Source organism: Gopherus flavomarginatus, chromosome 15, assembly GCF_025201925.1.
Source record: "Gopherus flavomarginatus isolate rGopFla2 chromosome 15, rGopFla2.mat.asm, whole genome shotgun sequence".
Classification (NCBI taxonomy): domain Eukaryota; kingdom Metazoa; phylum Chordata; order Testudines; family Testudinidae; genus Gopherus; species Gopherus flavomarginatus.
This window is the reverse complement of record NC_066631.1, coordinates 11795378-11821440: the sequence shown is the minus strand read 5'-3', so window position 1 is coordinate 11821440 and position 26063 is coordinate 11795378. Positions and strand designations below refer to the sequence as shown.

General features: G+C 43.5%; 2 protein-coding genes across 5 annotated transcripts in view; one reads left to right on the top strand and one right to left on the bottom strand.

Moving 5' to 3' along the window:
- The window catches only part of EIF4ENIF1 (eukaryotic translation initiation factor 4E nuclear import factor 1), a 37026-nt gene extending 27052 nt beyond the window's left edge, over positions 1 to 9974 (top strand). For 3 of the 4 annotated variants that reach the window (XM_050923582.1, XM_050923583.1, XM_050923579.1), the window contains 9 exons: positions 312 to 383; positions 879 to 1062; positions 1606 to 1685; positions 2251 to 2390; positions 3430 to 3514; positions 5407 to 5536; positions 7706 to 8038; positions 8336 to 8500; positions 9189 to 9974. In XM_050923582.1, the coding sequence (XP_050779539.1) occupies positions 312 to 383; positions 879 to 1062; positions 1606 to 1685; positions 2251 to 2390; positions 3430 to 3514; positions 5407 to 5536; positions 7706 to 8038; positions 8336 to 8500; positions 9189 to 9430 (1431 nt within the window). In that variant the 3' untranslated portion in view covers positions 9431 to 9974. The remainder of the gene's footprint in view (positions 1 to 311; positions 384 to 878; positions 1063 to 1605; positions 1686 to 2250; positions 2391 to 3429; positions 3515 to 5406; positions 5537 to 7705; positions 8039 to 8335; positions 8501 to 9188) is intronic. The other variant, XM_050923580.1, reaches the window with a different exon arrangement.
- Positions 9975 to 13206: 3232 nt separating this feature from the next.
- Positions 13207 to 20973, bottom strand: DRG1 (developmentally regulated GTP binding protein 1). The gene is made up of 9 exons (XM_050923643.1): positions 20849 to 20973; positions 20362 to 20485; positions 19256 to 19431; positions 18092 to 18161; positions 16767 to 16936; positions 16179 to 16309; positions 15782 to 15949; positions 14456 to 14578; positions 13207 to 13321 (listed from the first exon to the last, which is right to left on the bottom strand). The coding sequence occupies exons 1-9, from the start codon at positions 20888 to 20890 to the stop codon at positions 13222 to 13224; spliced, it is 1104 nt and encodes a 367-aa protein (XP_050779600.1). The 5' UTR covers positions 20891 to 20973; the 3' UTR covers positions 13207 to 13221.
- Positions 20974 to 26063: the final 5090 nt, after the last annotated feature.

Here is a 26063-nt window from a genome sequence, read left to right as displayed (position 1 = left end):
AGTGACACTGTTTAGAAAATCTGTTGGACCTCAGTCAGACTTACAATCAGCAGTCTTAACTTGGACCCATCTGAGCTGGTTAGGTAGCAGTGCTTATCAGAAGACTTAAATTATGAAATTATAATTATCAGTGCAATATGGTGGTTTGACTCTTAATGAAGTATGTATTAGGATCTTTATCACTACAGCTTGTGGCGGATGTCTCCTAGGTTATGGCAATAGTGTTTGTTTCTGAGCCTCTATTGTAGTAATCAAATCTTTACAAACTACCTGCAGATGTGAGAAACTGTATTTTGTGTTTTAATTCTTAGCAAAGCCTTGAAAACCACTTGCTGTCTCCTCCTGAGATCCCAGGCCAACCTCTTCCAAAGAACATTTTGCAGGTATTACTTTGAGACTGTCACCTTGAAATGCTCCTTTACGCTTTCTTTTTTTTGTTTTTTTTTTTTCTGTATGAGAAGCAAAAGATCATTCCAAAATGGGACTTTTACACATGTATTGTGGATTGCAATGGGGATATTCGATAGTCAAGATGCATTCCCACCAGACAGAAGTGGGGGAAAAAATGTATAGGAGAGATGACCTGCTAAATCACTGACAAGATTGAGAACTAGCCATTCAAAAATAGCTACAATTGTCCAGAGTATTGGAACAAAACTTCACCCTTTCCATGCAGTAGAACTCCCAGATCACTTTAACTTTACTGTTTTTCATAGAACAAACATATGAGGAAAGAGGCTGGATGAGCCATCAAACTTAGTCTGTCAAGCTATTTAGTATGTGTATAGCTGTCAATGTGGCACAAGTACTACTGTCTGTGGATTGTATGAAGACTATAGTCAATATTTATGACAGCTATTCATTGCTTTTCCTCCAAGGAGCTTCTTGGTCCACCCATTGCCAGACCTGCTTCATCCAATGTTCTAAGTGGCTTGATAGGTGGCTTGGAACCTGCAGCATCTTTGCTGAGCCAAAGAGCACCTTCCCCTCCAATTTCACAGGTGTTTCCAACTCGGGCTGCTTCTGCAGACTACCTCCGTCATAGGATCCCCTCACCAATTGGTAAGACTGCTTCTAGCATGCAGAACTCTTCTTATAGGGAAGAGAGAAGACATTTCTTTTGAAGTGTCAATTTTTAAAGCTGAATTCAGAGAATCACTTTGGATAGCATCATCTAACACTTAATGGGTGACCACCTTAAGGGCCACCTGTCTCCTCTGCCTCTTCAAAGAATTTCATCTGCTGCTGATGCAAAATTCTGAAAACTCAAACTGACTGGCTTGGACCTTGATAGTACTGCAAATTAAAGTAAAAGTAGTCTTTATACTGGAGACCACAGTGCTATGAACAAGAAAATAGTTTTTCAGGCACTGGCTGGCACTTCATAGTGCAAAAAGCATAGCTTGCTTCCCGGGGCAGCTGAGGCAAATGCCTTCGTGTTTTGTATAGATTTGTAAGTATGCTGGAGTGGTCTTGAGGCACTTGAAGAGCAGTCCCATCTAGCCACCTTTTAAATCAAGGAAGGTAACTGGGGAGGGGGCTGGAGTCAACAGAAGATAAATGTCTGTTCTAAAACTTGTAGTTAAAATTGTCGTCGTTCTGTAGGTTTTGGACCAAGTTCTCAGCAATTCCTCAGTGATCCATTTCAGGGGATGCGGAAGTCAATGAGCCCAGTTGCTGCACAGGTTAGATTCAGTGATTTTTTGAAACTTAAATATTTTAAGCACCTCTTTACCCATTTCTTGCAGGACCTAGTAGGAATGCAGGGGGTTTGAATAATGGAAGGCCAGTTCTTTCATATTGGCAGTTACATGAAGATACTACTTTTAGTTGAAATCAGTCCTTAGCTTTGAAGCATAATATTCAGCATCTCACTCTTACACTCCTGGGGGAGATGTGCTTCAGCCTTGGATTCTGAGAATGCACTTGCCATCATTTCCAGTCTGGTAACACTGTTGGTGTGCCCAGTGGGCCCATTCTAAAATGCCTTTAGAACTGAACTTTAAGTTTTGTTGTGTTTTTTGTTTTGTTTTTGCAAGAGTGTATTGAGATGAATTGGAGACAGTAACTTGGTGCAAGTTTATTTTTCAGAGAAACTTATTAAAATGTCTGCCACTACTGTTGACTATGTAGTTGTGAATTCTCTCAACTATTTCAAACCTTTGTATTTCCCTATGTGGAATAGTGCAAGATCTGGGATAAAAATAAATAAGCTTCACTGAGATTCTAATGCCTCCTCCTTGACTTCAGATGAGTCCACTGGAGATGCAGCAAGCTGCCTTAGAGGGACTAGCTCTACCACATGATTTAGCCATGCAGGCAGCAAATTTCTACCAACCAGGTTTTGGCAAACCACAAATGGACAAAAGCAGAGATGGCTTCAGGAACAGGTGAGATTTTAAAACTTGCTTGACTGGAAAACACTTAATTATGATAGTGTGTGCCTTTCACCTTTTGTGCCCCATTACTTTTCAGTGGAGCCAATAGCTCGTTACCCTTCCTCAATGGATGCACTTTATATTTAGGCTTCAAGGCACCTATTCTAGCCTTATTGCTAGAAAGTTATCTTGGCTTATGATGTGATGTAAAGAGGATTAATGTGCTGGACTAGAAAATAGGATTTCAGAACTTATATCGTGGAAGATAAAGAAACAGTCTTATTAAACATCATCTGAAAAACCTGAACCTGAAATTGCAGCTGGTGTGTAAAACACCTTGTTCTTGTGGCTCAGTGGCTGTGCATTGCCATAGGCCAAAGTAATTAATAAAGCTGACCTTGAAATTTGCTTTCTAAGCAACAGAGCTCAGGCGTAGCATGAAATAAGATCTTTGTGGGTGAACAGGCCATCCACTTTACTATCTAACCTCTTAGCAGGCGACTTATGTAGTCAGAGCAATGTCCACTTTGAAGGCTGGTTGTCTAGCATCTTGGCTGGCTTTCATGGACAGAGGTATTAAACACCCTTTACAGCAAAGCACCTATTTTGAGAGCCTACTTTAAATGTAATTACAACTTGCAGAATAAGAAGCAAAAAAACTAGAACTACCAGAAGATGCATGACATTTTATAGCCATTTGCTTCTGAATAAGCTTAAGGACCAAAGCTACTTGATAGAAAATTGAATGTACAGTCCTCCTTTACCCACAAAAGTGAAAATAGTGATGGGAAAAAACAGCTGTACAGGCTTTTTCTTGAATAGCACAATGACTAGTTAGTTCACTGTTTTGATGCAGGAAATGATTATTGGCATTTAAATGGCAGTGTGATCTATAAAGGGTGAACTTTGGAAATACTGCATTGATACCTGGGCAGTCACTAATTCTGGTATATCTTAAATTGTACCTATTTTTAGCATCAAAGGTGAAAAGCAGGATTACCAAGACACTATAATGCTGCCTTGGCCTCTTAACATTCATGTCTGTTCATAGGCAGCAGCGAATGACTAAGTCTCCGGCACCAGGCCACAGAGGGAATGCATCTTCTCCATCCCCTGCTGCATCCATCACTAGTATGGTCAGTACTTGCATCAATGTTAATTTTCCTTAATATGGAGAGGAAGAGGGTTAACTTGAAAGCAGGATACTAATTGCCATTCTTGAAATACCTTGTAGTTGTAAATAACTTATGCTTGGATTAATGCAGTTTGAGTAACTATTTGTGGCTGGGATGAGTTACTCTATTGGCATTCAGATGGCCATATACAATATGGTCATCCAAGGGTTAGTTGTTCTACTTCCTTAACCTCATTTGGATTACTGATTAGATTTCAAACAATGTCCTCAGCCTCTCGTATTGAAAACAAAACAATTTTAAGGACTAACATGAAGGCCTGAATTTTCATGACTAGTGATTTTAGGTGCCTTAATGTTTTGAGTGCTCAACTTGGTGTCACACCCCCCACGAAAATATTAAGCACTTGCACTCTATCACAGAGGTGGGCAAACTACAGGCCACATGTGGTCCACAGGACCGTCCTTGAGCTACTGGCTGGAGAGGCTAGCCTCTGGCCTCTCCCCTGCTGCCCCCTCCCCCACAGCCTCCGCTCCTAGTGCTGCCAGCACTCTGGTTGGTGGGGCTGCAAGCTCCTGCTGGGCAGTATAACAGCATGGCTGGCTCCAGCTGGGCAGCACAGCTGCCAGTCCTGGTGCTCGAGCAGCATGGTAAGGGGGTGGGGAGCAGGGGGGTTGGGGTTGGATAAGGGGCAGAGGGTCCCAGGGGATAGGGAACAAGGGGTGTGGGGTCCCTGGGGGAGGATGGTTAGGGTTCAGGGCAGGGGAGTCCAGGAGGGGGAAGTTGGGACAAGGAGCGGGCAGGGGGCGGTTGGATGGGTCAGGGGTTCTTAGGGGGGGCACGAAGTTGGAGGGGATGGATAGGGGGCAGTGGTTAGGCTGTCTGGGGAGGCACAGCCTTCCCTACCCAACCCTCCATACAGTTTCAGAATTCTGATGTGGCCCTCAAGTCAGTTTGCCCACCCCAGTTTATCAGATCTTGAGTTAAGAACCGAGGATCGTAACTACTCTTGAACTTGGGCCTTCAGTAGAAACAAAGTGGCAATTAATTCAGCTGAATTTATGTAAGACTTAAATGTCAGAACCTTTATTTTTGTTCAATTGTGGATTAACTGATCACAAAACTACTTTCATAGATTTAAGAGATTAAGTAAAATATGCACTATGGAAAAGTCCCCCTTGATAAAAGGACAGTCCCCCAGCTGGTCTGCAGAGCACTTGCTAGTGGCCCATGGCAAGAATTCTGGCTCTTTCAAGCTGCTGCATCAAACAGCTAAAAATACACCTTCCTAATAACTGGTTCCATGTAAGCAATTGTTATAGTTGCAACAAATATGTTGTGTAATCTGGAAGGGGAAGTGCCTTTTGTGAGAATCTAGGGGCCTGGCTACATTGGGGGTTGATCACTGAAGGTGGATTAGAGCTAAACCAGAATAAGTCCTTGTCACCACATAGTTATTCAGGAATAGCTACTGTGCTTTAAATTCATATCCTCTCTTAATCTGAATTGCCTTTCAAGTGCAGACAAATCCTTAAGTATAGACAAAACTTTTGTTCTAATAACCTCCTGGGCTCTTCTGGTATCAAGCAAACTCATGCACTCTTGCAAACCTTGGGTAAATGAGATTTATAAGAAAGTAGAAGTGGAAAATAAACCTGGAATAGTGAAGACAAGCAGAAAAGCTTGGGGTTGTGGGCTCAACTACATTAGACATGATGGGAAATTTTCATTTTAGGTGAATATTTATTTGGAGAGAATATGATTTACTGGGATACATGTGACCTTGTGCAGGGTTGCAAAAAAATTCTGCATTTCCACACTGACTAGATACAATGCCTAATACCTTATACTAACTGTTCTGGGTATCATTTGCTTACAATCTGTTCTCTTCACAGCTCTCTCCTTCCTTCACACCTACCTCAGTGATTCGTAAGATGTATGAAAGCAAAGAAAAAAATAAGGAGGAGCCAGTTTCTGGAAAAATGAAAGCCAATGATAAAGATGAAGGTCAAAGGACACACGAAGGTACTGTAATGGCTTTGTTCTTGAAGGCACATTCACCAATACACAAGGCTAGAATCAAAAGCTGAGAATTCCTGCTCCTTAAATTCAAGTCTGGTCCTCTAAAGTAGTGTTAAGACATTCCCAACCTCCAGGACAGTGTTTATGAAGGTGTACTTCAGCTTCCTGTACCTCCTTACTAGGGAGCTAGCTTACCTCTCCCTGAGCAAAATTCCACTCCTGTGGGCTTTGATAAACTCACTTTTTTCCTTAAGGTCAGATCCTCTTGGATACAGTTGCACAGTGGTGTCTAAAAGGATGACCTGAAAATCTAAATGCTGATGGCTTAGACTTGCAAACAGGGCTTTTTGGCCTCAATCCTATTAGAAAAAGGGTATGTTGGTTCAGTAGGAATTGTGTATCTTTTTTACCATGTTAGACACACTTCCATCTCTTCTTTATGTGAGAAGAGTTCTTGGATCAGGTGCAATCTAGAACTCTTAAGACTGCCTTAAAATGACTGCTCTGCCAGTTGAGCTTTTATTGTGCAGATTCTTGTCACCTTACTTAACTTCTCCTCTGGACATTCTTTAAGAAGAAATGGTCGAGCAATAAAAATAGCATGGTAGAAGGGTAAACTGGAAATGAGAAACTTACATTGTGAAGATTCTGCAATTGCCTCTGACGAGTTACTAATGAAATAATGGCCCTTTTCTCTACTCCCTTTGACAGTCATTTCAGCTGACTAAATATAGCATGGTAAAAAATGGCTTTCTAACTCCCACAGTGATCCATTACCAGATTTTTTCTGATACCTCAGCTGCACCTTGTAGGATTTCTATGGTTGTAGAACCAGCTTCAAATGCAATGGAAGATTGCAAGGGTGAAGGGGGTTATAATGGCATCAGAAGCCAGACAAGATTTATTTAAGATGAGTACCTGGGTAAAACATCTACCCCTCACACTAAATTCTAAAATATGTGTCAAGATGTAAATAGCCTTAGAGCACCTCTTACTCAGATGTTTCTGCCTCAATGGTTAGATTCCATCCACTGATTAACTTTGTAACTTGACTATAAAATTTGAGCTGGGGTCTGAAGTAACGGTTAAACCACTAACCTTAAAACTGGCATGACTATAGACTGATGGAGGACTGGTCTTAGAGGTTGCTGCAGTGGAGGAGTGTACTCTGTGGGGAGAAGAGACCTTTTAAGATCTGAAAAGCTGCAGCTTTGTTCTCTCCACCTTCACTAAACATTAGTGGACATGGCATCCTCAGTTGACACTTCCCTTGGTTATCAGGATATGCAGGAATTTGCTCCTGCGTAACTACTACTATTCCTCAACACACGTGTTGACCCTTCATTTCTACTTTCTAGCAGTTAAATTTTTATGGAAGTTGGCTTACTAGATGAGCAGCTTGTCTTGCCTGTAAATTTTTCATCTTTAGGGAAACTGATAATCCTGTGCTTTTTTTCCCTTTCTCCTCCCCCCCCAACTCTAGAAATATTCTGTGTGGTTGTGGGTGCCTCAGTCTTCAAGGGGCTAAGGATTGAGAGCTAGGAAGTAAGGACTGCCTCCAATTTGCATGTGATTAATTCCAGTAGTTATAAGACTGGATGTCTATTCCCAAGAATACAAATTTACTTGTCTTGCCAGTATCACTTTGTCAAATCGAGCTGTATCTCTAAATTGTAACCTGACAACTAGATTTCCAGGCATGCTCCTCTAGCAGTACAGACTGCATCCAATCCTGGAGCTATAAGGGCATTGTTAGGATGGTCATGTAGCTAATCTGAAGAACCTGGGTTTGAGAAATCACTTGTACTGAACTAGATTTTTAGACGTAGCCTGTCTGTGTTTCAGCATAGCTTGTCAGTGTTTCAGCATGAATTTAATAAAGCTGAAACACTGACAACAGTGCATTTTTTTTTTTTTTTTTTTTTTTTTTTTTAAATCTCAGATACTGACTCCTTTCTCATTGCCTCCTCCACTTGCCTTTGACTTTGGAAGGAATCCAGGAAAGATGAGGGAAGTGGTAGGAAGACATCTGACTGAGCTCAGTCTCCTTGTATATCTTCCAGACTTGTAATTGATAGTCTAGCAAATACCATACCTGGCTTTAAGACATTTCCACGTTTTGTACATTGCACAACTAAATCAGATTTAACTCTTATTTTAATTTGACTACAGATAACTTACTATCAGCTGGCTTGGTGGAGAATGCAGACCAAGATAGTTCACCTGCTATAGGTTCCAAACTAGCTGCATTGCAACGTTCTGCATGTTCTACACCGCTTTCTCAGCCAAACCGTTGCACCAAAGAACAAGACTACAGGCCTAAATCAACTGGCAGAAAGACTCCTACAACAGCCTCCCCTGTACCAGGGTCTCCCTTCCTTCGTCCTGTTCACCAGGTACCCCTTGTACCAATTGTACGACCTACTCATCAACTCCATCCAGGATTGGTCCAGAGGATGCTGGCACAGGGGATGCATCCACAACATCTTCCTCTGCTGCAAGCAGGTAATCTTTTTACTTATACCACTTAACTGCTAAGGTGAAACTTCAAAATAAACTTGTTTGTGGTCTCATAAGAAGCACTAACACCCTTACATAATGCTAGACTAAGATGTGTGGTGATTGCCACAAATAGGCTATTTTCCTTATTACAACAAATGCCTTTCATAAGACTGACAGTACTCTCTCGAACCAGCAATTGCTAAACAAGAGTGCCTTTCAAGTGAAGCTCCTTGCTTATATTTCTGACTTTTTTTTTAAATTAAAGTAATGAGCCTCCCCCCAACCTTGTCTAATCAATAGGTATGATTCCTCCAGGGGTGGACTTGTCTCACATACAGGGAATATCTACTCCCATCCTGGGCCAGCCTTTTTATCCATTACCAACAGCTGGCCATCACCTCTTAAACCCACGCTCTGGGACACCTCTCCAGCTGGCAATGATGCAACAGCAACTACAGCGATCAGGTAGGTTAAACAAGAGAACCCAAGATAATTATAGTGTTCTAGACCTGACTAATCGGCACCCTAGGAACTTTGTATTGTCCCATTTTCAATTAATGAACTTAACTAACTGAAGGTACCTGGTATCTGTATGCTATAGTTAAAACTTTCAAAGCTGTCTAGGAAACTGTCATCCATGAGAACTAGACTTCAAGGGAGAATGTAAATTCCCAAGATAGCTTTGAGAGTCTGAACCTTCCTTTCCACTTAACTGTAGCATGACTACACTCTCTCTGGATCACTGGGTAACTTTTTTGCCTTCAGCTGATGGAGTGGGTTTTTAGCCTCCTGTGGCACAATTAGTGCTTCTACCACCTACAGAGGCTGAGCAGCCTCTTCTCTACCTTCTCCCTCCCTTTTTTTCAGGACCTCAATACTTATAACTCGCTTAATCTTTGACACTCATGCTGATAGTCTTTCACCTGAGATCTGGATGTGGTTCTTCGTAGTCAACAATGTCCTGAGTTGACACATGCTACTGCAGTGGCATCAATATGATCAACATGCAGTTCTTAGCCTAGGAAAATACTGAACCCCATAGTAGCTCACATTTGCCCTGTCCAGTTTCCATATTAGCTGTTTCACAATTCCTCTAAGACTGAAAAAGGGTTTCCTGGCCTTAACTCGACTCTTTTTTCCTACCTCCAAATAGTTCTCCATTCTCCAGCCTCTGGAGCACAGGGATCTGCTGTTGGTGTGCAAACCACCCCTCAGAATGTGCCATCTCGGACTGGACTGCCTCATGTACACTCACAGCTTGACCATCGCACCAGCCAGAGAAGTGGTTCTCCTATTGGCCTTGCAAAATGGTTTGGTTCAGATGTTTTGCAGCAGCCCCTCCCTTCCATGCCATCCAAAGTCATCAGTGTAGATGAACTGGAATATCGGCAGTGAGCAGTGACCTCTAGGAGGATGGGTAGCTGTTTCTTTAGACTGGAAAAAGAGTCCTGATAGTATATGTTGTGCTTCACCTGTTTGTTTTGGGGCTTTTATTTTTAGCACTGTGTGTGCAGAACTTCAAGAGACTAAAGCACATGGCACCTGTCCTGGTCTCCATGTCTGGGTCAAGACTGAACGATCCATATGGCTTGAACTATGAAGCCTGAAGACATTTAGATGCAATACAAAGCCAGTTTAATCCTGGAAATGTCTATTTTTTTGTTTTTGTAAAATATGTGAATGAAGTGCTGATATCCTCTGGTGTAGAGGGAGCAGCTAAGGATTCCTCCTGCAGAAAATTAAATGTATAGACCCTTGTGTACAAACTTGTGTATAAACAATCTTTTGTATATATACTTAGGATAGCTTTTTTGAACCTATACAGCTGTACATAAGAGTAGCTGATAAGTTTGAGCTTTAGTTGTGCCGATGGTTTGGATCGCTCCATTGTACATGTGGGACTTATTTGTTTAAGATTAAAGTTGCAAATGCCAAGTGCGCAAGTGAACAAGATAAAGCTGATTTCTCTTCTTGCGGGTTCTCATGTCTCCCTCAGATCACATTTCTCCTTGTCTTATGTAATGTGGGCTTTTACTTTAACTTTAGCTACACTGAATCTGCACAACTTGCTCCTTGTACAATAAATGTCTGATTCCTTGTGGTTTTTCCATCAAAGGCAGGAATAGTTTAGTTTCTTGAAAATGTTTCAAAGATGAGACCTGGTGCAGTGATCCAAAAGTGTCCATCCTTTAGTCTGCACTCCAAGACTCTGCACACTGCTCCATATTTAAGGTAAATGCATCCTGTATTGGTTGTCATAGTGCTCACAGCAGAGTTGGCTCTGGTCCTTTTGTTTAGCTGTATTGTTTTTAATTTGGGTCTTCCAAAGTTAAAGGTCAACTTGAGCCTTTAACATTCTTACCCTTCTTCAGACCCTCAATTCTGTACATTAACCATAGCATGGAACGAGGTACTACAGCTATCTCCAGTTCTATTTGTAGAGGGGAGTCCAGCACCCTGTCACATCTAGCATGCATCTATTGATGCAGTTATTGTGAAATCTGGCTTTGTTTTCTTGTTTTGAGGGGTGAGGCTGTTTATGTGAGCCTATTGTGTATATTTGTTTTAAAAATATGGCTTTTTTTAATGCCTGGAGTGACTTTCTTTTTTCCTGAACAGCTAGTATGTGTATTCCTTCCATCTTTCTACTGCATGGTTCCTGCATTCTCTCACTTGCAGTCTAGTACTATTGTCTTACCTGCTTTTCAGACATTGTACCCTTTATTTTAAAGATGAAAGCAAACTCCTAATTCTCACCAGGATTTGCTCTTCCCTGAATGCAAAACCAGCAGCAGAAAGTGACTTGATTGAACTATAAACAGCCAACAAGCTGTAGGAAGCTTCAGATAAGTAGAGACTTATTTTTGTGCAGAAAGAACAGGTGCACATCTTTAACACTGAATCCATTGGAATCACCAATATTTAGTATGAAGTCTCTCTCTCTCCCTGGTCAGTACTCATACTCGAGGTCAATGACGTAAAACATACAATCACAGTTCATCTTTGTAAAACTTTCTTCATAATTTTAACTTCACACTTCCCAGTAGCGTTCTGTAAATAAAGTCAATTCTACCAGCTTTCTGTCTCAACTGCTCTAACAGAACTGTCCTTCAGGTGACAGCTGTCCTCTTGCTGTGACTTGCTTCTGATTATTCTACTCCATGGGTATTTAAGCAAAAATTATTTTGTGAAGTGAGTAACTCTGTAGGTAATGGCTGTAAACCAGTGCCCTAACTTGTAAGATTTCCAAATATAGTAACTAGTTTCTATCCTGTATTTCACTGCTTGTGGTTATGCTGTAAAAGTAAGATCTGTGAAGATGTCATTTGGCAATAGGAGTACAGTCTTTGTTCTGATCTGAATAGTGCAATGGTATAGGGACAGATATAAAAGGTGGGCTTACTTCAAGCTATGACTGTAGCTTCAGGAAGTCAAGTGCCTCAAGGAAGTCTTCCTTGGTTAACTAGCTCTAGCAAACAAAACATCTAGTTCAGCCTTTCCAGCTGCCAAGGCTGTGCTAGCAGATGCTCACTTAATATTTTTCCAAAACTGAACTGTTGCAAATGAAATATAATATGAGGGAAAGGCTAGCTGGAGCTATTGGGTCTCCCTGGGCATGGGGCCCTTGGCAGTTGCCCTGCTCGTTACTGCTAAAGGCTGGCCCTGGCATTTATATGCAGAAAAACAGTTGGGGCGGGGGGGTGTGGAGTTCTTATAGCATAGGGAGCACAGTTCAAAAGAGGTCAAGAACCCCAGTAGAGAACACTGCAGGCTCCTGAAACCTACAAAGCACCTTAGTCTTTGATTTAAATGGTTGAATTGGTACCATAGCACAGGGTTGTTTCCCCAGGACACCTAGACTTTCTTGGGGATGGAGAGAGAAGAATCAGGGGGAGGGGAACTTTAACACTAGCTTAAGGCTTGTAAAGCAGGACAGTGGTGAAAGTATAAAAGGATTGTAGGTACTACACCCCTTCTTCAGAGCAGTAAAGTATTTGCTTGAACTAAAGCTCTTACATTGTACAAATGGGCTATCAGGAACTCTCCCCCACTTCCTTTCTGTGCACTTTCAAGGAGGCTTGCTTTTAGGTACACAAAGCTAATGAATGCTGGTGGAAGCTTTATTGTATCTCTTGGTTATCAAGCCAATATACAAATTTAACATACCTAAACTCAATGATGAGTGCTCCTTGGTTATAAAACTATAGCCAAGAGATGCATCACCACTGGTCATTCTTTAACCAGATTATGTTTGGCTAGCATTAAGTAAGTTCCAGGGTGCTTTTGCATCTAGAAAGGTAGCAGTAGTAGGCATGGGAGACCAGCTGACTGCTATATTTTTACACTGCAAATGGATGATGACAGTGGCTGGTAAAATTGACAAAATTATACTCTTGTACAAGGAAAACTCCTGTGAACTTACTGCATTAGAGGACAGAAGTATTCCATTAACTAAAGCCACTTTTTTTTTTACATGCCATAATTTAGTGCTTGGCTCATGCTTAATCATAGAAGCAAGTTGTAGATCTCACTAGAGGAAACTAGTCATGTTTTACATCTGAAAGGAAAATTGACTTTTAGAAGAGACTCTACTATAATGTCAAGTAGCAGAATTTAGCTAAATGGAGAAACATTACAGGAATATCTCTATACCCTGTAATCCAAAGTTATCCATTCAATGCACCCCCAGCAACCCTAGAGCCCATTTTGTTACTACCCAAGCAGAACTTAAGGGATGTCTACTTAACAGTGAGTTTGTGCTCTTTAGTCAACAGAAAGTGAAATGTAGGTCAATAGCCCTACCAAGTAGCATAATTAAAAATTTAATGAGGAGATAGCATAGGGTAACAGCCCTCAGCCTTCTGTATCACTGAGCTACAGCCAGATAAGAGGAATCAGCTATTAACTAGAGCTGCAAGGAATAAAGCCTTACATATTTAAACACACACCTTTTGTGAAGGCTGGTAGAATCAGAGCTTCCCGCTCTGAAAGGAGGGTTCATGGGTTCTGCATTGGAAAAGAATCAAACATGGCTATAGTGATAGTGCCAAGAACAGGAAATAAGCAACTATTAAAGTAGTCTTCCCCTTCCACTTAACAATGTCTGGTCTTTAGCACTCAAAGCTGAGCAGCAGGGAAGAAAGTGACATTAAGTCAGCCACCATGGCAAGTTAGCAGGAACAATTTTATTTCTTCACAATCTGAATGACATCTTCATCCTCAAGTGTGTGATCTTTGCCAACTTTCTGCGGATTGTGTTTAACAGATGAACCCCAGACCAGTGCACTGAAGGGAAGAGAGAAAAAATTAATAACTTACAAGGCAAGGAAGTGCCACATAATACCTTGCTTACTGTGACAGGCACATGCTAGTCTGTATATAGAAAAGGTAGCTTTATAAAAGATACTTTTTGCCTACATGCAAGTACCTGCTCAAAATGATCTGTCTCAACTCCAACTGAAGAACAGAAGCAGCCACAGCTACGATTAAGCAAGCAAAGCAAAACAGTTCCTTGTACAGATATGTACTTTACCTGTCATGCTGCAGATTATATGTTTAAAAGCATGAAAATAACCATATAGTCCCAGAAGAGGATTTCACAAGCAAGGCAGAGACCAAATAGCAAAGAAACAGTGCTTCTACCACTATTATTCTATGGTTAAATTGTGTTCCCTCTAATTTTTCCCCTCTGTGTGCAGAATGAATTAAGTGAACCAATATGGAAGTGATGTGACACACATCACCTTCATAGTGGTGCACATAAAATTAATGGGGTGAGGTCTCAGGAATGGGGCAGAGGGTTGGGACGTGTGGGGGAGGTGAGGGAACCAGCTGAGAGTGCAGGCTCTGGGGTGCTACAGGGCTATAGCAGAGGGAGAGAGGACTCCCCCACCCCTCTCTCCCCACAGCAGCTTCTTGGCTGTGGGGGAGAGGCACCTCTCCCTGCCACAGCAGCTCTGGAGGTGGGGCTGCAGGATAGGCACCTTCCCCCTCCACACAGCAGGTCCAGGCCAGGGCTGAGTGGGTGCAGGCAAAGGGTCACCCCCATAGGCACCCACAGAGAAAAATTAGGAGGTGCTGCTCACCAGCACCCACTGGCAGCCAAGCTCCTTCTTCCTCCCCAGTGCCTCTCATCTGCCAGCAGCCCCACTTACCAACTCTTCCCTCTTCCTTCCGCCCACTGTGAACAGCTATTTTGTGGCATGTAGAAAGCTGCAGGGGAAGCAGGGAAGATGCAGGGTGGGGCCGGCGGGGGGGGGGGGGGGGAAGAGAGAATATCAAGCACTCCCCAGCTAGAGGGGAAGTTGGCACCAGGTTCCAGCCGGGTGGGTTCCCTGAGTGCCTGCATGGCAGCGGGGAACAAAAAAGAGGGTTACTGCATTTCTGGCATGGTAACAGTCTTTTGCAGACAGTACTTACTACTTAAATTCTTTAATGAGATTTTTGTGAATCTTCATACAAAAATCCTCCACTGTGGTCCTGGAGTCAGGAAGCACCACAGGAGAAGTGTAGTCTGGTAACTGTCCTTTAGGTTTGGTGTAGCTGCAATACAGAATGAGCAACCAGTCAACAACAAGCACTACCTCTCCTCCCCCACACATCCTTTTAACACAGCAGGGTCTCCACAACAGGGTCTTGTTTCCACACCACCCTAAAACACATCTTGAAAAATTATTCTTGAGACTGTAGTGGGAGTCCTGTGGGGTTTTTTTGTTGTTTTTTTTTTTTAAGTTATCTTTCACAGCAGCTCTCTCATCCTCCTACTAGTAAGTAAGGCAGGGGTAGGCCAATGTTTTGGCCTGAGGGCCACATCAGGGTTATGCAACTGGATGGAGGGCTGCGTAGGGAAGGCTGTGCCTCCCCAAACAGCCTGGCCCCTGCCTCCATTCGCCCCCTCCCGACCTCCTGACTGCCCCCCTTAGACACCCAAACCTATCCAACCCCCCTTGCTCCTTATCCTGACTGCCCCCTCCCAGGACCCCTGTCTCCTATCCAACTCCCCTGCTCCCTGTCCCCTGATTGCCCCTACCCCTATCCACACCCCTGCCCCCGGACAACCCCCCCAGGGACTCCCCACCCCCTATCCAAACACCCTCTACTCATCCCCTGACCACTCCCTCCTGGGACCCTCTGCCCCTAACTGCCTACTGGGATCCCACCCCCTTATCCAACCTCCTCTGCTCCCTGTCCCGACTGCTCTCCCAACCCCTATCCACATCCCCAGCCCAACAGGCTTCCCGGGACTCCCACTCCCAACCTCCTTGTTCCCCATCCCCTGACCACCCCCTCCACCCTGACTGCCCCTCAGAGCCCCCCACTCCCTTACAAGCAGCAGGAGCTCGCAACCGTGACACCTGGCCAGAGCCAATTGCGCTCCCCATGCTGCTCAGCAGGAGTGGCAGGCCAGAATGTGGCCTGCGTGGCTGCGGGAGAGGGGCCAGGGACTAGGCTCCCCAGCCAGTGGCTCAGGGGCTAGGCAGGATAGTCCTGAGGGCTGCTGTAGTTTGCCCACGTCTGAAGTAAGGCAACAGAGATCCCAACGCTGAGGAAACAGCCCTCTTGTCTGTTATCCCAATCGTACAGCAGACAAACTGCATCGCCTCTGATTTACATATCAAACAGATTTTTGATGACAACGTTCTGTACCTGCTTGTAGGAAGCCATTATACCTAAAATGGATGAACGAGGACTCTCAGCTAATCCTCTACCTAACTATGCAGACAATCAGCAGCCATTAGAACTCACATTCGCACCAGCCTCAGGTAGTCCCAGATTCTCTCCAACAGATCATCAAAATTCCAGCGGTGGTGAGCAGAGATTGGTACGCAGTGTGGCACCTTGTAAATGATATCCAGTTCTTCAATGGATATCTGGTCAATTTTATTCAGTACATAAATACATGGGATATAAACTCTGCAAAGAGAAGGAAACGGGGTGATACGAGGATGCCAGCAACACCCAAAATTACTTCCTTCTACTCTCATAAGAAAAACCATCTGAGGGTGGGTATGAAACAAGGACTAGTGAAACTGCATCAGGATCTTGGCTTGAACTGGAAATAGACTTTGTAGGATAGCATTTTTGTAATTTAAATGTAGGCATACTAATCATGCAGCAGGATTTCCATGCCCTGACACAGTACCTGTTTCCTTCAACAACGTCGATTAGGTCATCAGCAGTGGCATCACTGCGCAGTGTGACATCAGCATTGTGAATTTTATACTCTGCTAAGATGCTCTTCACTGTCTCAGCATCTAGCTCACTCTGGGGACACTGTATACATAGACACAATGTTAGATAGGAATGGATGAGTTTACATTCAGTCAGCTATTACAATTACTACTGCTAGCACCTAGCACAAACTGCATTCTGACCAGAAATAATTAATATATTGCACATCACTGGAGTGGATGCTTTTGGCATAGATGGCTTGGGGACAGTGGAGAGGAACCTCAATTCATGGCATTATCTTATTGATCCCACTTGTCCCACTAATGGCTGTAGTAAGATGTTTTCAGAAGCAGCACTTCCATTCACTTAGTTATGACAAGTACTGCCTCCAGATGGTCACTGCAGCAAGAATGAGCACCCTTGATGCAGAAGGAAGACCATTTCCTAATCACAGAACCAGTGCTTCCAGATTCTCCATTCATGGCAGTAGCATCTTCCTAGAATCAAGCAGCTTTCTGAATCCCTCATCACAACAGTCTGTTGCAATTTCCATACTTACAGTAGCTGTGAGATTGATGCCACCTTTATCTTTCTTCTTATAACCAATGTTGGGGGGCTTACTGTTCAGCCGTATTCCAAAGCCCTCCAGTTCATTCTCAATTATCTTTTTGTGTCCCAGTGGTTTCAGTACATCCAGAACAATCAGAATTAGGTTACATGTTCGAGCAACTGAGGATCAGAAAATAAAGTTCCTCAAAAGGGTAAATTCACACACGCTTTCAAAAGCGCAATACCGCTAGAAAAACCAAAAAAAAAGCCATCAAAGTTGGTGACAAGATGAGATATCATCAGTGGGCTGAACCCTACCTACATTGATAGCAACTGCAATTTAGTTACCATCTGAATTTTGTTCAGAAGTCTACAAGAGCTAAATTTCTAGTCTCTGTATTTCCTGATGTTTACATCACATAAAAATGTCAAAATCTCTGAACTATAAGGTTAAGGTCAAAAGGGACCACTAGATCATCTAGTCTGAACTTAAACCTACCTAGTTAATACCCTGGATAGCACACCGAGAGGCCAATGATTGAATGGCCCTGAAGAATCAAATTATCTTTTTACCTCTAGAAGTAATAACTGAAGTCAGTTGGGGAAGCAGTGTGGGGAGCATTTACTCCCACTATCCGAGCGGTACTTCTAGTTTAATAGAGGACTTCAATCTTCAGTGTCACTAAACTGACATGTTAGGTGAGCAATAAGTTATTTCATGGCTGAATTTAAGACGAGGCAGGTGTCATCTGATGAAGTCAGTGAAACCCATGGGAACCAATAAGGAATAAGTCATGTCAGATTTTTAAAGCATCACTATATTTTCTTGGCCTATAATTATTTGGTTTTTCGCTACCAGTTTAAGTGTTGGTCAAATAATGTCACCTAATGCAGTTGTTAGATTCTTTAGATCAGAGTCTAAGTGGCTGAAATAATCCTGATGTCTATGTTTTGGTACCACAATAATAGACATAGGAAACAAGTGAGAGAGAAATTAAAAACAGCTTTGTTTAATATGAAATTGTGTCTGCCTCTGAAGCATTGGTGTACTTCAGGGCAGAAACCATAATGACACAAAGATCAAGCAAGCAATCTAGTCATGCCAGTGGAAAATAGCTACACCTCCACTGTCTACAAATTACATAACTCCATCATAAAAGAAACCAATGCTTCCACAGCATTAGAAATACTGACAGCACATATCAGGATTTCCAGGGCCCAGAAAGCAATCTCAGAGGCATACAACAACCACTCTGAAACCTGACCTTTCCACCAGCACGAAAGATAATGGTTAAATTGACGATTGACTGCTTCCTCCAGCCCTGCAACACTCACCTGCAATGACCTGCCGGCCTCTGCCTTTCCCATCTTTAGCTCCCTCAATAATTCCTGGGAGATCAAGAAGCTGTGTGTTTAGAAGAGAGGAAGGAAATCCATTATATATAGCATGTCTCTCTTCCCACAAAGGAACAAGACCTCCTCCCACTTCTAATATTTACTCAATCTATTGGTGAGCTCAATAAATGATGATGTCAAAGAGGAAATAATTGTCTTACTACACATAGCTTTCAGAGATTCCAAGGCCAAAAGGAACTATTGAGGTCACCTAGTCTGACCTCCTGTGTAACACAGGCCCCATAACAATCCCTAGAGCGTAGCTTTTAGAAAAAACATCCAGTCTTGATTTAAGAATTGTCAGTGATGGAGAATCCACCACAACCCTTAGTCAATTGTTCCAATGGTTAATTACTTTCACTGTTAAAAATTTACACCTTATTTCCAGTCTGAATTTGTCTAGCTTCAACTTCCAGCCATTGGATTGTGTTATGTCTTTTTCTGATAGAATGAAGAACCCATTTTCAAAAATTTGTTCTCCGAGTAGATACTTATACGCTGTCACCACTTAACCTTCTCTTTGCTAAACTACATAGATTGAGCTCCTTGAGTCTATCACTACACAGAATGTTTTTTAATCCTTTATTCATTCTCGTAGCTCTTCTCTGAGCCCTCTACAATCTATCAACCTCTTTGTTGAATTGTGGACACCAGAAACGGCTGCAGTGTTGCAGCAGCAGTCGCACCAGGGCTAAACAAAGAGGTAAAAGAACCTCTATACTCCTACTTGAGATTTGTCCATCCAAGGATCACATTAGCCCTTTTGGCCACAGCATCGCACTGGGAGCTCGTATTCAGCTGATTATCCACCACAACACCCAAAACTTTTATTCTCTTTCTGTATTGGTGGAATTAAACATGGTGATTTGTGTTATATGAAATGAGGAAGAATTCCCCTGCTATAGGACTTTCCCTCTGAAGCACAGTAAGAAGTACTGACAACTGTTTAAAGTTAAAACTCAATAAAAAAGTTTTTTTAAAACTTGTCTTCTGAAAACATTCCCACATACTACTTTACCTCTAACTTATTAACAGCAGACTAGATGGCTCAGCTACAACCACGGCCAAGTTACATTTCTCTCCTTGTGGGAAAAACCTTCTCACCTGTATCTTTGCTCCTTTGTATCTAATGACTCCAGGCACAGTAGTCAGTGTGGTGAACTCATATGCTGCCACTTCAGAATACACACCAGCAAGGTTACTCAGCAGAGTAGATTTCCCCACTGAGGGGAAACCCACAAACCCAATTCGGGCATCACCAGTCTTTGCAACATCAAAACCTACAATATAAACAAAAATTAACAAGAAAGTTCAAAGGTCCTCTGATTTTGGAGGAGGCCCATTAGTATGGCATATACTTTTCAAAGGAAGGAAGTGTAGTCCATGTACCTTTACCACGGAGGCACAGCCTACAGGCTACTCAGATGAATATGGAGTATTGATTATCAGAGATGTACCTAACATGGACTACACTTTCACATTTAAAAATTAGGGCTACTGCAAGGTGCTCCATTAATAGCCACTCTCAGGTTTCTGCTAATGCAGCCATTTCACTAAATCCTAAATAAATTTACATACCAAATACCTAGAGATTAAAGCAATTTCTTTCTGAGGCTCTGTATCTAACAAAGACAAAAAAAAAAAAAGTCTCAGAATAGTGGTGACATGTACAGTGAGCACCCATCTCCGCCCCCTACACACACACTTTGCAGCAGCACCATGCTACAATTTTAGTAGTTAGCTAGAGTGGATCCAGTGAGTCTCTCCACCAGCAATGAGGACAATCCTCCCAGTTGCTGTGTAAACATACCCTAGGACAGGTGTCGGCAACCTTTCAGAAGTGGTGTGCCCCGTCTTCATTTATTCACTCTTTTTTAAGGTTTTGCATTTCAACATTTTTAGAAGGTCTCTTTCTACAAGTCTATAACATTTAACTAAACTATTGTTGTATGTAAAGTAAATAAGGTTTTTTTAAATGTTTAAGAAGCTTCATTTAAAATTAAAATGCGGAGTCCCTGGACCAGTGGCCAGGTCCCAGGCAGTGTGAGTGTCACTGAAAATCGGCTTGCGTGCCATAGGTTGCCTACCCCTGCCCTAGGAAAAAGTTAGGGCATCCAAAGGTCAACAGACACCCCCCTTCGTTCAGCTATCGCCACAAGTGACATCTCTGGAGAGGTGCCCTAGTGCGGTGCTCCCCAGGGGCTACCCACCTTCCCCAGGGCCGCCGCCGCCGCCTCCTTTCGGGGTGATCAGCTCCCGCCGCAGCTTGGCCAGGCGAGCCTTCAGCAGCCCCAAGTGGTGCGCCGTTGCCTTGTTCTTCTGCGTCCGGGCCATCTGCACAAGGAGACACCGCAACGCTACTCACCACCGGGCGGGCAGGGCTCGGGGGGCCCGGCCGCGCGGCACCTTCTGCCCGAGGAGCCCCCAGCCGCCTCCAGCCGCCCGAGCAGGCTGGAGAACCCAGGAGTCCTGATCCCCCATCAGCAGCCTGCGGGGCGTCACCCCGGCCTCCCGCAGAGCTCGCCCGCCGCGCAGGGAGCGCCATGGCCGCCACACGGCCGCCTGGAGCCGGGAAGGGGCAGCAGCCGGGCGCAGCGCCCTGCAGGCCGGGGGACCCACAGCTGGCCTGGCCGGCAGGCGGCAACTCGGCTCTCCCGCCCAGCTCGTCCGCGGGGGCCCTCCCGGGGGCGTGTTTACCTCAGCCTCTATCTCCGCGATCTTGGCCAATGTGCCGCTCATGCTGGCGACGATCCCCGCACGCTTGGCGACCAGCTACCCCGACCCCGCTCTGACCCAGCAGTGCGCAGGCGCAAAGCTTTGCGGGAGCCTGGCAGCACTCGCGAGATTCTACCGGCTTCCTATTACGTTCCAAGGAGCCGGCCACCTACTCAATATAGCCCCGCCCACTCATGAGCCAAGGCCACGCCCACAGATCCACCCACTCTGGCACATCACTCCGCCTCTCCCCAAAGCCACCACTTCCAGAAGAGAGCCCCGCCCGCACACGAAACTGCGCCCTAACCCCGCCCCTTCAGAAAACACCGCCTCTCCAACCCAAGGAGGACGAGCCTCAATGTCACAGAGCTAGTGGATCTGCGGCCTGAGCGCCATAGCGCCCCCTAGGAGCCAGCACCGCTCTCTGCGCCGGGCAGCCTCCTCAGTCCCGAGGCCTCACCTAAGTCTCAAGGCATAGGACGTGGGTAGGCTGTCACGCTGCGCTGTCCGCAGTGTGGTTAGAGAGATGTCCAGTCAGAACACTGGAGGGAAGCTGGTCCACCTGTTCCCACCTTGGCTCAGTCCCCAATCTCCTCCTAGGTGCCTTTGCTTGGCAACCTGCACAAGGAGGGGGGGAATGGAAACAAGCCAGGCTACAAGCAACTCTAGTCGCTTCTGAGATATTAAGAGAAAATAAAACATGTTCAAGGCTTTCCTCTTTCCTACCAACTAAGCCTGGCTGGAAAGCGGCTGGGGAATCATGGTTGCCCATTGCAAGGCAGCTGATGCACCAGTGTAACTAAAAGCACAGACCACTACAGCTTGAGCTAAAACTCTAGCTGAGGAGACTGTAACAACTCATGCCCTCTGCAGATTACAGGCCCAGTGGGTTACACAACATTCAATCAGGAGTCAAGTGCCAAAAAATTATGAGTCTGGGGGAAAACATACTCCTATTTCTATTATGGTTGTTGTTTGTATTACCAGAGTGCCTAGGGACCTTAGTCATAGACCAGGACCCCACTCTTAGTTCTTCCTCCAGCTGCAATTCCAAGGCAGTAAAACTGTGACAATTTGTATGAGGGAGATTTCAAGGATGGATGAAATAGATTTGAAATGTCTCACTGAAGCACACAGCAAAATCTTTCTTCATAAAAAGATAATAGTTATAAAACGACAAAAGGAAGACACCTCCCTCCATATGAGCGACATGGTGGATCTGTAAATCTTAACAGTAAGCAAAAAGGTGGAGCAGTGCAGGCTCTATGGGCCCTAAAAAAAAAGCCGCCTTGGCTGTAGAACCCTCCCCAGTTTGCCAAATAAAGCAAAGCAAATTCTCCATGGAAAACGAGAGCTTGGATCTGAGAAATCCCCTTCACAGTTCAAGGTAAGAGGGCAGGGCAGCTGTAGCTAATATGTATATAAAACAGATCAGGTTGGGTAAATAGTGGCTGCTTGGTGGAAGGAAAAGTTACTAGCCCTTGAAGGGGAAGCTCCTAACTACAGATACTTGTTTAATTTATTATGTATTGAAAATTTTGTTTCTTAAGCAGTCCAAGGAACTGAGGGCTTTACAAAGAGGGGTTATACTAGCTCTTAAAATAAATCTAAAGTACTACCTGAAAGAGGATTCCCACCCACCTCTTGCCTAATAAGCATGTTCTGTGGTTCTTGTGGAGAGGCCTGTGGGCCTCTGATATACCACAAGGACTTAGTGCTACACAAAAACAATCCAAACCTTGGGGTGTCTCCCCACAACTCTGATCACATGATACTTCTTGTCCTGTTAACCAACAAAAAAAGTCAATAACCATCCTGAAAACATAATTACTGAGACAAACATTGGGTGACTAGACGTTAAGGGGAAAATATCGGGACTGCCACGGGGGGGAGCTATTTGGTTTTTTACACTCACCTGTCCAGGAGTTCAGCAGCAATTTCACAGAGGGACCTTCAGTCGCGGACGGTCTTCAGCGGTATTTCAGTGACGGGTAATAAATCTTGCCACCAAAGACAGAAGCACCCGCCGCTAAAATACCGCCAAAGACCGTCCACGACTGAAGGACTCTCCACCGAATTGCCGCCAAAGACCAGGAAATAAAATATCGGGACAAATGACGTCCTGACCATACTCTGGTCAGGATGCGGGACAAACTTCTCAAAATTGGGACAGTCCCAATTTTATCAGGACGTCCGGTCACCTTAGAATAATATAACAACCAACCCTCAGGACCAAAGAATTCCTAGTTCCATTACTGGTGTAAAACATACATGTATAGGTGCCTGTCCAGTTGGTTCTTAACTGAAGTGCACACAATATATCTAGCTAAAAACTCACCCCTTCCTAGGTTTTGGTTTAAGTAACAAAGATACTAACACTAACAACAGATCTCTGTTTAAGCTTGGTCCTCAGGCTTAGTTGCTCCCAGGGTTCCTACCTCAAAACTGCTTAGCCCAGACCCTCAGAAAGTCTCTCATCTCTCTTATGTCCAGGAGAAATAAGGAGCTACCTGCCTCAGAGCTGGCAGAACCCTCCTAAGCCTTTCCCAACAGGATCAACATCTCCTAACAGTAACAGAGCATGGTGTTTCAGGCAAGCACCACCAACCTACAACATAATCTTTTACAGTGCAGCAAGGCTTATTCAAAGCCTGACTGATAATGGTTATACATGGAGTAATATTTTTTCTCTTTATTGTGAAGCCCCCCTCCCAACAGAAAAGATATTTGAATAATTAAATCCAAAGAAGTGACTGGAAGACTGTGTGACATGGAAATGGACACAGGTAAGAATGGCAGTTAGATGATGGGACATCTCAGAAAGTGACTGTTTGAGAAGTAAATAGTTGGGAAGGGACAACTGGAGGCACAGTTGGTATTAGGCCCTTGAGCATGATTGCTAGAACTGGCCAACTGGAACAGAGCAGTCAAAAATTCAGAGGATACTATTAGAGCACAGAGACAACAGAAGGGGGCTTTTGAAAAGGTGAGAGACTGGGAACAGGCAGGTTGGAATGTTAACAGAAAGCTGGATATAGTATCAGGAGCACAATATTAGGGGTGTGAGGAAAGAAAAAGAGAGAGAAGAAACCAATAGAACCTGGGAGAAAATGAGGAGAGAAAGAGTCAGAAAGACACCGAAAAATCCACCTGAAAGTCTGACTGATCCCCGTATTATCTCCCTGCACTGAGGATGTGAGTTGCTGCTTTGCCTGCCTCTCTTCTTTTGTTGTTTTTAGTAGAAAAACAAAAATTTTTTTTTGCTGGGAAAATTCTGTTCCCTAAGTAATGAATGAATTAATGAATTACTTTTCATTAATGTAAATGGGTTCAGGGTGATATACCCACTACTGAGGTAATTACGTAACATGATCAACCTCTCAACTCGCCCAGTACCTCAACATGGGAGACAATTACGGATGAAGACCCAAAATGGGAGACAAAAAATAAACAACTATCTTTAAGATGAGTAGAAATCGGACAGTGTAAATAAACTGTCAAAAAATGTTGTTTGCAATGTTTTTGTAGCACTGTTGGTCCCAGGATACGAAAGAGACAAGATGAGGGATAACTTTTACTCGACCAGCTTCAACTGGTGTAAGGGAAATCTTTCAAGCTCCATAGAGTTGTTCTTCAGCTATAGAGAGTTAACCAGAGTTCAGAACTAAATACAGGGTGGGACAGATTGACCCCCTTATGCTTAACAATGTCTCTTCCACACACAGAAGTTGGTCCAATAAAATATATTACCTTGTCCACCGTGTCTCTCTCATTGTGTAAAATCTCAACTTCTCTAATCAAACTTTATCAATAATATAGGGTAATGAAAACAAGATATCACAAGATGGTGTAGGTGGGGAGCAAATTTGTATCTGAAATAACAGATGTTCCTCTATCAAACAGCTGACAGGTATTACACGGTGTAGTTTCAGTCATGACTGCTAGAATAAGAAACTGCGAGACATATAACCACATGATCAGGTACACAACTACAGCCCATTAGGGTCATGAAAGAAAAAAATCAGAGCTGGAATTTAGATCTGTTTTCTCTTCTAAACTCTACCATTCACTCTCTGTGTGATTTTTGGGCAAGTCACTTCCCCATCTGTGCCTCAGTTTCACTTGCTGTACAACAAGAATAATGCTTACTTGCCCTACAGCAGTATTGAGACTTAATTTATGAATGCCTGTATGGGTCTTTAGCTCCTCAGATGTAAGATATTCAGATACCACAGCAATGAGTAGGATAGCACAGATAGATGATATGTATTATATGCACACAAGTTTTACCAAATCTCCTATTCTAATCAATCTTATTCTTAATAGGCCAGATCCCAAGGTCATTACTCAGGTAAAAATTTTACAGAAGCCAATTGAAATTTTTTAGTAAATTAAGTAAGGATCTTAGGATTTGGGGTGACTGGTGTAAAATGCAATGACGATTGTACGATTATAAAAGTAATAATCATGTCAATGTCTGTAGTCTCTGCCTTATTTATAGTCAATGCAAAACTTATTTTTAAAGGAGCATTTTTTGTTAACTAATTTATTCAGGTATATGACTGTTTTCTATAACTGTAAAGGCGAACCCTTAATTAAAAAGTAGTTTATTCACAGTGGTGAAAAATACTCCCTTTAACACAAGGACCACGCTGGAAGCTCACAATGCAGTGTTACAGGGTTCTGTAGTGAACCTAACAACTTAGGTAAGTCCTGTGGCACAAGGCCAAAAGTTGTCAGCCTGCTCAGCACCATAAGAAATGAAGGTGTGCCACTGTAGTTACATACACGTCATGTCTCTTATTGAGTCTAATCCTTCATGCTAATTACACTCAGTTAATGACTGATACATTTTCCTACTCAGAAGAGCAGATAATCTTCATGTCTTGACTAGTTAACCTGTAAATGTCAGACATTCAGCACTGTTGCCTTCTTAAATTACTATCTAACACATTTTATGAAATGGAGAAGATCTATCCAGCGGCAGCTTGTTTGCCTAGGGATGCCCAATTTTTGGTGTGTTCAGCACTTAGACACTGGATTTGGAGTCAGAACACCTAGATTATATTCTAGGGTGACCAGGTGTCCTTGACTGTCTGGTTGGTAGCACCGTGTAAAGGAGCTGGCAGGCTCTCTGATAGCCTCCACGCCGTGCTGTTCCCAGGATGCAGCCAGCATGTCCCCACTCTGGATCCTA